Below are 14,831 nucleotides of genomic sequence, written 5' to 3'. Positions count from 1 at the left end.
ATGCTGCTAAGACCTTGGGCGAACGACAGAAAGTGTAGGCTCATTCCTTGCGCAATCACAGCCATATAAGGAGAGAATGGAAAACAGAGCTTCAGAAATTCTGCTAATTCCTGGGTGATGCATCATCTTGGTTTCGCCTGTAGAATGAGTTCTGGGGCACTTACAGACAAAATCTTTGCAGATTCTGAAACTTCAGAGTGTTTTCTTTCCAAAACTGTCAAGAATATGCATAGTCGAGCATCTTTTCGTGACAAAATATCGCGCTTAAAACGGGAACGTTTTTTATCCAAAAATGAAATAGCGCCCCTAGAGCTCTAAGAGGTTAAATATGTTACTTTCAGACATTAACAAGTCCTATACAGCAAATGAAAGATAAACATCTTGTCAATCTACCCATCGTGTCCGATTTAAAAAATGCTTTATAGCTAAAGCACAACATATGATTGTTAGATCATCGCCAAGTCGAAAAGTCATTTTTCCAGCCAAAGATATGAGTCACAAAATGCAGAAATATAGATAAAATGAATCACTAACCTTTTGATCTTCATCAGATGACACTCATAGGACATCATGTTACACAATACATGTATGTTCTGTTCGATAATGTGCATATTTATATCCAAAAATCTCATTTTACATTGGCGCCTTACGTGCAGAAATGTTTTGATTCCAAAACATCTGATTTTGCAGAAATACTCATAATAAACATTGATAAAAGATACTAGTGTTATTCACAGAATTAAAGAGAGACTTCTCCTTAATGCAACCGCTGTGTCAGATTTAAAGAAAACTTTACAGAAAAAGCATAATCTGAGAACGGCGCTCAGAACCCAAAACAGCCAGAGGAATAGCCACCATTTCACTTACCTTTGATGATCTTCATCAGAAGGCACTCCCAGGAATCCCAGTTTGACAATAAATTACTGATTTGTTCCATAAAGTTCCATAATTTATGTCAAAATAGCCACTTGTTGTTAGCGTGTTCTGCCCAGTAATCCATCCTCATGAGGCGCGAGCATTTCATCCAGACAAAAACTCATAGTTCTGTTAGTCATTTAGAATAATGTCAAACGATGTATGGAATCAATCGTTAGGATGTTTTTAACATAAAACATCAATGATGTTCCAACCGGAGAATTCCTATGTCTGAAGAAAAGCACTGGAACAAGAGGTAACTGTCGGGAGTGCGCGTCATGAGACCGAGGCACTATGCCAGACCACTGACTCAAACAGGTCTCGTGAGCCCCTCCTTTATAGTATAATCCTCATTCAACTTTCAAAAGACAGTTGACATCTAGTGGAAGCCCCAGGAAGTGCAACCTCATCCATATCTCAATGTGTACTCGGTAGGCAAGGCTTCGAAAAACTACAAACATCAGATGTCCCACTTCCTGGTTGGATTTTTCTCAGGTTTTTGCCTGCATATGAGTTCTGTTATACTCACAGACATCATTCAACAGTTTTAGAAACTTCAGTGTTTTCTATCCAATACTAATAATACTATGCATATATCAGCATCTGGGACAGAGTAGGAGGAAGTTCACTTTGGGCACGCTATTCATACAAAAGTGAAAATGCTATCCCAAAAATGTTAAAGTAGTTTGCAATATCAGTGGGTTTTGTGATGAGTGAGCCTTTTGATTCAATGAATGATAGAGATGAGTTGGCTTTTTCTCCCAAAATATAATTTAAGGTGCTCCAAAGCTTTTTACTATCATTCTTTATATTATTTATTTTTGTTTCATAGTTTATTTTTATTTAGTTTAGTCATTTGATTTCTTAATTTACAGTATGTTTGCCAATGGTTTGGGCTGCCAGACTTACAGTTGAAGTCGGGAGTTCACATGCACTTAGATTGGAGTCAATAAAACTCATTTTTCAACGACTTCACATATTTCTTGTTAATTTCGCAAAGCTGTTAAAACATCTACTTTGTGCATGACACAAGTAATTTTTCCAACAATTGTTTACAAACAGATTATTTCACTTATAATTCACTGTATCACAATTCCAGTGGGTCTGAGGTTTACATACACTAAGTTGACTGTGCCTTTAAACAGGGTGGAAAATTCCAGAAAATTAAGTTTTAGAAGCTTCTGATAGGCTAATTGACATAATTTGAGTCAATTGGAGGTGTACCTGTGAATGTATTTCAAGGTCTACCTTCAAACTCAGTGCCTCTGCTTGATATCATGGGAAAATCAAAAGAAATCAGCCAAGACTTAAGAAACTATTGTAGACCGTCACAAGTCTGGTTCATCCTTGGGAGCAATTTCCAAACGCTAGCAGCAGGAAGCTTGGTCACGAAAATCAGAAAAGCAATCAAATTAATCGTTTGCCTTTGATCTTCTGATGTTTTCACTCACGAGACTCCCAGTTAGACAGCAAATGTTCCTTTTGTTCCATAAAGATTATTTTTATACCCAAAATACCTCTGTTTGTTTGTCGTTCAGAAATCCATATTTCCGGTCAAATCCATATTTCCAAATGATATCCATAATATCGGCAGAAACATGGCAAACATTTTTTATAATCAATCCTCAAGGTGTTTTTCAAATATCTATTAGATAATATATTAACCGGTACAGTTGGCTTTTCAGTAGGACCGGGAGGAAAAATGACTACCTCTCTCTTTTATGTAAGAATCACTCTGAGAGCCATCAGCTGGCCACTTACGCAATGTGGTCGTTTACGCTTATTCTTCAACATAAAGGCGTGAAACTACGTCTAAAGGCTGTAGACACCTTAGGGAAGACGTAGAAAAAGGAATCTGGTTGATATCCATTTCAATGGTCAATAGAGATGCATAGGAACACAAAGGTTTCAAAATATGAGTCACTTCCTGATTGGATTTTTCTCAGGCTTTCACCTGCAATATCAGTACTGTTATACTCACAGACAATATTTTTACAGGTTTGGAAACTTTAGTGTTTTCTATCCTAAGCTGTCAATTATATGCATATTCTAGCATCTGGTCCTGAGAAATAGGCTGCTTACTTTGGGAATGTTATTTTTCCAAAAATAAAAATACTGCCCCCTAGCTTCAAGAGGTTTTAATGACAACACAGTCAAGGTATTGGAGTGGTCATCACAAAGCCCTGACCTCAATCCTATAGAAAATTTGTGGGCAGAACTGAAAAGCGTGTGAGAGCAAGGAGGCATACAAACCTGACTCAGTCACATCAGCTCTGTCAGGAGGAGGGGCCAAAGTTCACCCAACTTATTGTGGGAAGCTTGTGGAAGGCTACCCAAATGTTTGACCCAAATTAAACAATTTAAAGGCAATGCTACCAAATACGAATTGAGTGTATGTAAACTTGGGACCCACTGGGAATGTGATGAAAGAAATTAAAGCTGAAATAAATAATTCTCTCTACTCTTATTCTGACATTTCACATTCTTAAAATAGTGGTGATCCTAACTGACCTAAGACAGGGAATTGTTTAATGTCAGGAATTGTTAAACTGAATTTTAATGTATTTGGCTGAGGTGTATGTACATTTCTGACTTCAACTGTATTTGCCATACCTTTTGCCCCCATCCCTCTCAACTGTACAATTTTTCAATTCCTCATCAATCCAAGGGGATTTTAGTTTTTACAGCCATTTTCTTAATGGGTTCATGCTTATTCGTAACTGGAATTAGCAATTTTATAAATGTGTTAAGTGCAGCGTCTGGTTGCTCCTCATTACACACCACAGACCAGCAAATATTCTTTACATTGTCAACCTAAGGATCACTACAAAACTTATTGTATGACTTCTTATACACTGTATTAGCCACCACCTTACGATCTTTGGTTTTCCTAGATTTGGCTACTATATTGTGATCACTATGTCCGATGGATCTGGATACTGCTTTCAAGCACATTTCTGCAGCATTTGTAAAGATGTGATCAATACATGTTGATGATATAATTCCTGTGATGTTTAACTACCCTGGTAGATTGACTAACAACCTGAAACAGGTTGCAAGCACTGGTTACAGTTTTGAAGCTTTTGCTTGAGTGGGCAGCTTGATGAAAGACAGTCAATATTTAAATCACCCAGAAAATATACTTCTGTTGATATTGCATTCATTATCAAGCATTTCACACATTATCCAGATACTGACTGTTAGCACTTTGTGGTCTATAGCAGCTTCCCACAAAAATTGGCTTCAGGTGAGGCAGATGAACCTGTATCCATATTACTTCATCAGTATTTGACGTGAGATCCTGTATAAGCTTTACAGGAATGTGTTTATGAATATGGACCGCAACATTGCCCCCGTTGGCATTTCTGTCGTTTCGGTAGATGTTGTAGCCATGTATTCCTACCACTGTACCATCAAAGCTATTATCTAAGTGAGTTTCAGAGATAGTCAGAATATGATTGTCATCTGTTACAAAACATTTATTGGGCAATTGTAGCACTTTTCTGGGTTACTTGATTTGTTTTTAATGCTTTACTGGGAAGCTTATCAGAAGTCAACATTATTTTTGTTAATACACTTGCAAACATTTCTAAAAAACTATTTTTGCTTTGTCATGGGGTATTATGTGTAGATTAGGGGGAAAATAACTATTGAATCCATTTTAGAATAAGGCTGTAACGTAACAATGTGGAAAAAGTAAAATGGTTGGAAATACTTTCCGAATGTACTGTACAAGACTATTTGTCATTCAGGAGTCATGGTAGCCATGTTTTTTTTCTAAATTAAAAAGGGGCTTCATTTCTAATATAGCAATTAGGCGGTCTGCCCAAGGATTTCAATGGCAGACAAGGAGTTGGTCCCTATTCACAGGGCAGTGTCGTATCTTTACTATCATTAACTGAAGACTGATAGTTTTTATCAAAGATTCTCTGTAATTAGTTATTACGCGATTAGACTAATCATGTAACCTTAATTACTAGGAACTCGGGGCACCAAGGATTCCGATTACAAAGTTATAATTTCCTAAAATTTCTTTCAGATATTTTATCTGATCAATCAGTCTTTGAATTAATGAATTATTTACTTTACCTCACGTTAGTCTCATTCCAAACGTTGTAAATTGTTGGTTATCTGCACAAACCCAGTCTTCACTATTGAGTCATCCAGACATCAGTTGTCTTAAATCATTTATTTATTACTAAGTAATTCACAGAAATGCATAAACAAACAAACAAGGTAAATGTGGTTACATGAAATGATAGAATGTGCCCTAGTGGGCTAAACCGGCATGGCGGCTTGTTAGACAGAAGGGGAAGTGGGGGTCGACTAAGAAGTCACTACAGAGTGATAATTATAACAATTGAAATGCTAATCCTTTGCACATGAACGCTCACTCATTCGGGAACAATTGCAATCAATATATATATTTACGCTCAGTGTGTCTTGATCGCTGGTGAAAAGTATTTTGTAGAATTGTCCGTCCCTCTGTCTCTCGGTTGTGGTTGGAGGGGATTGTTCAGAGTGACATTCGTTATAGAATGGTTGTTTCGGCGGTTGTCGTTCTTCGCGTTCAATGATACCGAATTCCTAGCTGCAGACTAGTAATTAATATCAGAGACTTGTTCTTATTCTGTCGATATCGATGGTCTAAGAGTTTAACCACGTGGTATGGTTAAAAGATTCAGCAATGGTCTACAACCTTTCTCCTCCTAATGGAGAAAAACATGGTCTGCAACCTGTAGCCATCTCGTAATTGAGGTAAGCGCGGTCTGCTGATCGAAAACCTGAGTGGGGTTTTTTATTTGGAATGGCAGAAAAGGCTGTCCCAGGATGTCTGACCCAAACTGGGCTCAGGGGCGGTCCTCTGATTTAGTACAAATCCAATTCCACTTTTGAGTTTTCCTTCATTGAACACTCCAAAATCACATTGTAAATTTGTGTAAACCGTATCATACTCACTCATTCATCTTATACAACAATTAGATATCAGGTTTATATCTGGGGCTATTATATAAACAGCGTTATGGTAATGTGGCCACACCGTCTCCCATGAGCTTCCCAAGTTGTGACAAACGGACCAGTTCGTAGCTGGATTCTTCACCGATCTTTTATACTTTCCCCGGAACATGAAATTTGTTCTTACCTCAAGTTCTGTGAGGTGGAAGGATTTCCTTTGTCCTCTATGAAAACTTACTCTCTCTGTACTATGTGGCAGGGTCTTCTCAGGAACGTCATGACAGCAGAATATTTTCCCTTTTGCTCTTCCTCACTCTGTCACTCACTTTCTGTCAAACACCTCTATAAATAACAAATCCTCCGCTTAAAGAACTAATGGGAGCCATTTCTCTTCAGTTGTTTGATGTATGCTACCCACCTCTGTCCCTCGCAGCCAGCCTCACTCAAGTGTCACTCTGTCCCCTGCTTCATCTGAGCCCCTTACAGTTGGGTCACAGAGATTGTGTTTTGTATTTTTTTGTGTGTGTATAAGGAGAAAGAGCTAGTAAACCAGCATGTGACCATACTCTCCAAGGTTAATCCTTCCAGGCAGGTGCAGGCCTATAGTTGCATGAGTGGTAAGCAGAGATACAGTGGTGGGGGAGGATGTGATATTTATTTAAACTGTGAAGCCTTACGCATCTGATCAGTCCCTGGATAAGAGGGTGGGGGTGGGGTTGATGGAGAAATGAAGGAGAGCTGCTCCTCATGAGCAGTGAAAAGAGCAATCTACTTTCTGCAGAAGAGAGAGAGCAGGAGTTAGATAGGCAGAAAGGGGGGGGGGGGGTAAGGGCAATCAGAGAGGAGTGAGCTAGAGAAGGTAGGTGGGGAGAGGAGAAGGATGGGCTAGGCAGTGCATAGGTTACAGAAATGGGATGGGAGGGAGGAAGGGAAAAGCAGGAGGGGGAGAAGAGTATGTGCTCAGCAGGAATCAAAGCACAGTGGAAAACAGTGTCATCACACAGTGCAGCTTAACACCACCATGGCCCCAGTCCAGCTTCTGTCTCATGGCTCATGACAGAAAATGCGTTTCCACTGCTGTCCAATGGCGGAGAGTTTTACACCACTCCAGCCAATGCTTGACATTGCGCAAGGTGATCTTAGGCTTGTGTGCGGCTGATCGGCCATGAAGACCCATTTCATGAAGCTCCCGATGAACAGTTATTGTGGAGACGTTGCTTCCAGAGGCAGTTTGGAACTCGGTAGTGAGTGTTGCATCTGAGGACAGATGATTTTTACGCGCTACGTGCTTTAGCGGTCACGTTCTGGGAGCTTGTGTGGCCTACCACTTTGCGGCTTAGTCGTTGTTGCTCCTAGACATTTCTACTTCATAATAACAGCACTTACAGTTGACCGGGGCAGCTCCAGCTGGGCAGAACCTTATTGGCAAGGTGGCATACCATGACAGTGCCATGTCCACATACTATTGTATATATAGTGTGTCTAATAACAGTACGGAGAAAAATCTAACTAATGGGCATATTCAATAATTGTAAATAAATGAAGTGCAACGCTGGAGAGATGGAGAGAGTTGCAGGCTCACATCTATCAAAGCAGAGAGTGGGAGAAATATCATAGAAATAGAATCTAATGCACACACTTTTCTCTCACCACAACAATGCGTTGCACTCAAAACATGCAGTGTTGTGCAAACTTAAGCCCGGGCACAGCCCAACCCAAATCAATTATCAGAGTATCTTGCGTGGACTGAGAATCTTAAGTTTTCACATTAGATATTTTTTGGGTGGGGGCAGGATTAATGAGTTAATGAGTAATTAATGAGGCGGCAACTTGATTTAAAGTAACTGTCCAATGTTTCCACATTTCGATTAAATTTGACCTATAAATAACTATACTAAATAAATTATGTGAAATGTTGGTCCCATGTTTCCTGAGCTGAAATTAAAGATCCCAGAAATGTTCCATATATACAAAAAGCTTATTTCTACCAAATTCTGTGCACAAATTTCTTTACATCCTTGTTAGCGAGATTTTCTCCTTTGCTAAGATTATAAATCCACCTGACAGGTGTGGCATATCAAGAAGCTAATTAAACAGCATGATCGTGTGCACCTTGTGCAGTGGCCAATAGAAGGCCACTCTAAAATATGGAGTTTTGTCACAGAACACACTACCACACAGATGTCTCAAGTTTTGAGAGAGCCTGCCACTGGCATGCTGACTGCAGCAATGTCCACCAGAGCTTTTGCCAGAGAACTGAATGTTAATTTCTCGGCCATAAGTTGTTTTAGAGAATTTAGCAGTACGTCCAGCAGGCCTCACAATCGCAGACCACATGTAATCACGCCAGCCAGGAAGGACCTCCACATATGGCTTCTTCACCTGCTGGATCGTCTGAGACCAGCCACCCGGACAGCTGATGAAACAGTGGGTTTGCACTACCGAATCATTTCTGCACAAACGTTCAGAAATGGTCTCAGGGAAGCAAATTTTTGTGCTCGTATTCCTCACCTGGGTCTTCACATGACTACAGTTGGGCTTCGTAACTGACTTCAGTGGGCAAATGCTCACCTTCGATGGCCACTGGCACGCTGGAGAAGTGTGCAGTTCACAGATGAATCCCGGTTTCATTTGTACCGGGCAGATGTCAGACAGCGTGTGAGCGGTTTGCTGATGTCAATATGCTCCACGGTAGAGGTGTGGTTATGATATGGGCAGGCATAAGCTACGGACAACAAACACAATTGCATTTTATTGATGTGCATTCAAACTGCCAGAGGTACTGTTACAAGATCCTGAGGCCCAATGTTGTGTCATTCATCCGCCGCCATCACCTCATGTTTCAGCATGATAATGCACGGCCCCATGTCACAAGGATCTGTACACGATTCCCGGAAACTGAAAATGTCCCAGTTCTTCAATAGCCCACATACTCACCAGATATGTCACTCATTTAGCATGTTTGGGATGGTCTGGATCAACGCGTACAACAGCTTATTCCTGTTCCCGCCAATATCCAGCAAATTTGCACAGTCATTGAAGTGGGACAGTATTCCACAGGCCACAATCAACAGCCTGATCAACTCTATGCGAAGGAGATTTCTCGCTGCATGAGGCACCAGATACTTACTGGTTTTCTGATCCATGCCCCTACCTTTAAAAAAAATGTTTTTAGATGCATATATCTGTATTCCCAGTTATGTGAAATCCATATATTAGGGCCTATTGAATTTATTTCAATTGACTGATTTCCTTATATGAACTGTAACTCAGTAAAATCTTTGAAATGGTTGCATTTGTTTTTGTTCAGTGTAACTACAATATTAGTGAAATGGTTGTACTTCCACAAAATGCTAATTACAGTGGGGCAAAAAAGTATTTAGTCAGCCACCAATTGTGCAAGTTCTCCCACTTAAAAAGATGAGGCCTGTAATTTTCATCATAGGTACACTTCAACTATGACAGACAAAAGGAAAAAAAAATCCAGAAAATCACATTGTAGGATTTTTTATGAATTTGCTAATTATGGTGGAAAATAAGTATTTGGTCACCTACAAACAAGCAAGATTTATGGCTCTCAGACCTGTAACTTTTTCTTTAAGAGGCTGTACCTATGATGAAAACTACATTTTTCTCCCCAATTTCGTGGTATCCAATTGTTTTTAGTAGCTACTATCTTGTCTCATCGCTACAACTCCCGTACGGGCTCGGGAGAGACGAAGGTTGAAAGTCATGCGTCCTCCGATACACAACCCAACCAAGCCGCACTGCTTCTTAATACAGCGCCATCCAACCCGGAAGCCAGCCGCACCAATGTGTCGGAGGAAACAACGTGCATCTGGCAACCTTGGTTAGCGCGCACTGCGCCCGGCCCGCCACAGGAGTCGCTGGTGCGCGATGAGATAAGGATTTCCCTACCGGTCAAACCCTCCCCAACCCGGACGACGCTAGGCCAATTTTGCGGATCTCCCGGTCCCACGGACCTCCCGGTTGCGGCCGGTAACGACAGAGCCTGGGCGCGAACCCAGAGTCTCTGGTGGCACAGCTGGCGCTGCAGTACAGAGCCCTTAACCACTGCGCCACCCGGGAGGCAAAAGCAGCTTTTCTGTGTTGACAGTGGTGTCAGCGTATACCTATTGTAAAAAATTATATACCTATTGTAAAAACGTATGCATTCGCCACAAATATGAGTATAGGATGAGTCAACAACATTATTTGTCTATGAGTTAACAGAATATTAACTTTTAAAAATGAGATTTTCACTGGACAATTACTTTAACTTGAATTGCTGTTATTAGAATTTCTTACATTGCCAACAGTGGAAATTATGAGAGAGCTTGCATGCTCTGGTCTGATGCTGTAGCTAGCTAGGGGTGTTTCTCCATACACACACAGTGCTGAAAACTGTCTTTTCTAGCATTATATCCAAAGGGCTTTGCATGTCAGGGATGCCTGACTTTGCGTGTGTGTGTTTGTATTTATTGTGACTCTTCCTGAGGTCCAGAAAAATTAAGGCAGATCATACAATTTTAAAAACATTACAATGCATTCACTTATTTCACAACACAGTGTGTGCCCTCATGCCCCTACTTCACCACTACCACATATCTACAGTACAAAATCTGTGTGTATGCATGTGTCTGCTGCTTCAGTCCCACTGTTCCATAAGTTGTTTTTACTTTGTATTTTTTATGTAATTGTACTGCTTGCATCTGTTACTTGATGTGGAATACCTCTCATGAATACAAGTAGTGATGAAGTCAATCCCTCCTCCACTTTCAGCCACGAGAGATTGACATGCATATTATAAATATTAGCCCTCTGTGTACATCAAAGGGCTAGCCGTGATGCCGTTTTGAGCCAATTGCAATATATTTTGTTAAAGTCCCTTTTTGTGACGACTGAACAGTAGTCCTGGTGCGACAAAACTAGGGCCTGTAGGACCTGCCTTCTTGTTAGTGCTGTTAAGAATGTAGAGCAGTGCTTTATTATGGACGTCTTAGCTACTGTTGTACAGTGCCTTGCGAAAGTATTCGGCCCCCTTGAACTTTTCGACCTTTTGCCACATTTCAGGCTTCAAACATAAAGATATAAAACTGTATTTTTTTGAAGAATCAACAACAAATGGGACTCAATCATGAAGTGGAACGACATTTATTGGATATTTCAAACTTTTTTTAACAAATCAAAAACTGAAAAATTGGGTGTGCAAAATTATTCAGCCCCTTTACTTTCAGTGCAGCAAACTCTCTCCAGAAGTTCAGTGAGGATCTCTGAATGATCCAATGTTGACCTAAATGACTAATGATGATAAATACAATCCACCTGTGTGTAATCAAGTCTCCGTATAAATGCACCTGCACTGTGATAGTCTCAGAGGTCCGTTAAAAGCGCATAGAGCATCATGAAGAACAAGGAACACACCAGGCAGGTCCGAGATACTGTTGTGAAGAAGTTTAAAGCCGGATTTGTATACAAAAAGATTTCCCAAGCTTTAAACATCCCAAGGAGCACTGTGCAAGCGATAATATTGAAATGGAAGGAGTATCAGACCACTGCAAATCTACCAAGACCTGGCCGTCCCTCTAAACTTTCAGCTCATACAAGGAGAAGACTGATCAGAGATGCAGCCAAGAGGCCCAGAGATCTACAGCTGCAGAGATCTACAGCTGAGGTGGGAGACTCTGTCCATAGGACAACAATCAGTCGTATATTGCACAAATCTGGCCTTTATGGAAGAGTGGCAAGAAGAAAGCCATTTCTTAAAGATATCCATAAAAAGTGTTGTTTAAAGTTTGCCACAAGCCACCTGGGAGACACACCAAACATGTGGAAGAAGGTGCTCTGGTCAGATGAAACCAAAATTGAACTTTTTTGGCAACAATGCAAAACGTTATGTTTGGCGTAAAAGCAACACAGCTCATCACCCTGAACACACCATCCCCACTGTCAAACATGGTGGTGGCAGCATCATGGTTTGGGCCTGCTTTTCTTCAGCAGGGACAGGGAAGATGGTTCAAATTGATGGGAAGATGGATGGAGCCAAATACAGGACCATTCTGGAAGAAAACCTGATGGAGTCTGCAAAAGACCTGAGACTGGGACGGAGATTTGTCTTCCAACAAGACAATGATCCAAAACATAAAGCAAAATCTACAATGGAATGGTTCAAAAATAAACATATCCAGGTGTTAGAATGGCCAAGTCAAAGTCCAGACCTGAATCTAATCGAGAATCTGTGGAAAGAACTGAAAACTGCTGTTCACAAATGCTCTCCATCCAACCTCACTGAGCTCGAGCTGTTTTGCAAGGAGGAATGGGAAAAAATTTCAGTCTCTCGATGTGCAAAACTGATAGACATACCCCAAGCGACTTACAGCTGTAATCGCAGCAAAAGGTGGCGCTACAAAGTATTAACTTAAGGGGGCTGAATAATTTTGCACGCCCAATTTGTCCGTTTATGATTTGTTAAAAAAGTTTGAAATATCCAATAAATGTCGTTCCACTTCATGATTGTGTCCCATTTGTTGATTCTTCACAAAAAAATACAGTTTTATATCTTTATGTTTGAAGCCTGAAATGTGGCAAATGGTCGCAAAGTTCAAGGGGGCCGAATACTTTCGCAAGGCACTGTATCAATATGTTTTAACCATGACAGTTTACAATCCAGGGTTACTCCAAGTAGTTTAGTCGCCACAACTTGTTCAATTTCCACATTCATTTATTACAAGTTTTAGTTGAAGTTTAGGGTTTAGTGAATGATTTGTCCCAAATACAGTGCTTTTAGTTTTAGAAATATGAATGTATTCCTTGCCACCTACTCTGAAAGTAACTGCAGTTATTGCAGGTAAGTGTTGCAGTCATTTCAGTTGCTGTAGTAGCTGACGTGTATAGTGTTAAGTCATCTTAACACTATACACATGACATGCCACTCAGTCAGTGGCATGTCATTAGTAAAGTTTGAAAAAAGTAAGGGGCCAAGACAGCTGCCTTAGGGAATTCCGGATTCTACCTGGGTTATTTCGGAGAGGCTTCCATTAAAGAACACCCTCTGTGTTCTGTTAACCTGTGTTGTGGCTTTAACAGTCTTTTCCAGTAGCAGACTAGGATCGATAACGTCAAAAGCCGCACTGAAGTCTAACAAAACACCCCCCACAATCTTTGTATTATCAATATCTCTCAGCCAATCAGCCATTTGTGTAAGTGCTGTGCTTGTTGAACGTTCTTACCTGAAAGTGTTCTGAAAGTTTGTCAGTTTGTTTACTGTAAAATAGAATTGTATCTGGTCAAACACAATTATTTCCAGAAGTTTACTAAGGGTTGGTAACAGGCTGATTGTTCGGCTATTTGAGCCAGTAAAGGGGGCTTTACTATTCTTAGGTAGCGGAATTACTTTAGATTCCCGCCAAGCCTGGGGGGTACACTTTCTAGTCGGCTTGAATTGAAAATATGGCAAATAGGAATGGCAATATCATCTTCTATTATCCTCAGTAATTTTCCATCCAAGTGTGTTACTCAGGACTAGGTTTGCAAAATTCCGTGAATTGTTTCTAAATGATCCCAGGTAATTCAGAAATTATGGTTGAACAGATTCTGGAGTTCCTGCTTATTCTCTCCTGATTCCAGGAATCTTCCAACTAGGATTTCTGGAAAACCTGGACATTTTGAGAAAAAGTTTGACATTTTGCTACCCTGCTAATGAGTGCCAGCTTCTGTATGACCTCAAAACTATGTGTCCTTCATACTTGCTATATTTCAATGTGGATCTAAATAAGCCTTTGCCATGTTTCCCTCAGGACGGGTTTGTGGTGAGGATATACGCGACCAGTACGGACCCGGCACTGCAGCAGGAGCTCCAGTTGAAACTGGCCAGGAAGTGTCTCCATGCCTGCGGCATTTCTCTATTTGACCTGGAGAAAGACCTACACATCATTAGTGAGTCCTACTGACTATGCTCCGCAGTGAAATTTCCCCCTGGTACAGATCTAGGATCCGCTTGCCCTCCCCCAATTCTAACCTTAACCATTAGTGGGGAAAATGGAAAACTGACCCAAGATCAGCATCTAGGGGAAACTTTATGCTACACCATCTTGCTCTGTCAGATATTGGCATATGAGGCTTCACCATATGTGTGTGTTTAAGAGACTGTTGAATAGACTGGAGACTGTTGATTTAGTGACGGAGGACAAACTCATTGTAAGGGTTGGAATGGAATGAAAGCAAACCATGTTTGTTACCTTTCTATTCATTCCATTCCAGTGATTGCAATGAGCCGGTCCCTATATGTGTGTCTGTTTGTGTATCTGTCTTTGTGTGTTTCAATAATGTCTTTGTTTATTAGTGAATTTGTGCATATGTGTTTCTCTGCAGAAGTCCATACATCAAAATGTGTGTGTCTGTGTTTTCCAGGTACGGGGTTTGACGAGGAGGCAGCATTGCTGGGAGCAGGCAGGGAATTTGCTCTGATGAAAACAGCCTCAGGAAAGGTAAAGAACGTGAGAATTGTTCAAACTGAGATGCATGAGACTGCAGCATAAAAATGTTAATGGTAGTTTGTGTGTGGGTGAATAAGCAAATGGTAATTATAATCTGCTACTCCTAGTTTTGGAGTGTGACCAGCAACACAAGGGCTCTGCTTGTTCTGTTCTTCCTTGCAACACACACACACACACGCTGTGTTCCTGTAATAGTGAAGACCTTGACACAGGACCTTCAAATGAGGACAATTTCACTTCAAAACCTGATGAAACTGTAATGAAAAAATAGACATGCAGACCACCAGTCTAGTGAGGACCTGTGGTTGTTAGGTAGTTTCTGCATCACATCTCCTTATTTGAGTGTCCGCAGCCTACTAGGTTGTTTCTGTCTGACGAGTTGAGAACATTACAGGAATGTTCTGCGAATGTTGAAGACCTCACTCAAAACAACATGCAGGGAAAGTTTTGAGTTTTTGTTCGTGT

General features: G+C 40.7%; 1 protein-coding gene across 41 annotated transcripts in view; it reads left to right on the top strand.

The window, feature by feature from the left end:
• The window catches only part of LOC110519948 (E3 ubiquitin-protein ligase MYCBP2), a 344,341-nt gene that overhangs the window by 88,831 nt on the left and 240,679 nt on the right, over positions 1-14,831 (top strand). For all 41 annotated transcript variants that reach the window (XR_016494672.1, XR_016494675.1, XR_016494673.1 and 38 more), the window contains exons 10-11: positions 13,668-13,806; positions 14,281-14,357. Coding sequence is in view for 37 of the 41 variants with exons in the window: in XM_090229470.1 (XP_090085596.1) it covers positions 13,668-13,806; positions 14,281-14,357 (216 nt within the window). In the remaining 4 variants the exon portion in view is untranslated. The remainder of the gene's footprint in view (positions 1-13,667; positions 13,807-14,280; positions 14,358-14,831) is intronic.

This window comes from Oncorhynchus mykiss, chromosome 3 (genome assembly GCF_057628025.1).
Source record: "Oncorhynchus mykiss isolate SJ-2025 chromosome 3, ASM5762802v1, whole genome shotgun sequence".
Classification (NCBI taxonomy): Eukaryota; Metazoa; Chordata; class Actinopteri; order Salmoniformes; family Salmonidae; genus Oncorhynchus; species Oncorhynchus mykiss.
Note: the sequence above shows the minus strand (reverse complement) of the source record. Positions and strands in the feature narration are given on the sequence as shown.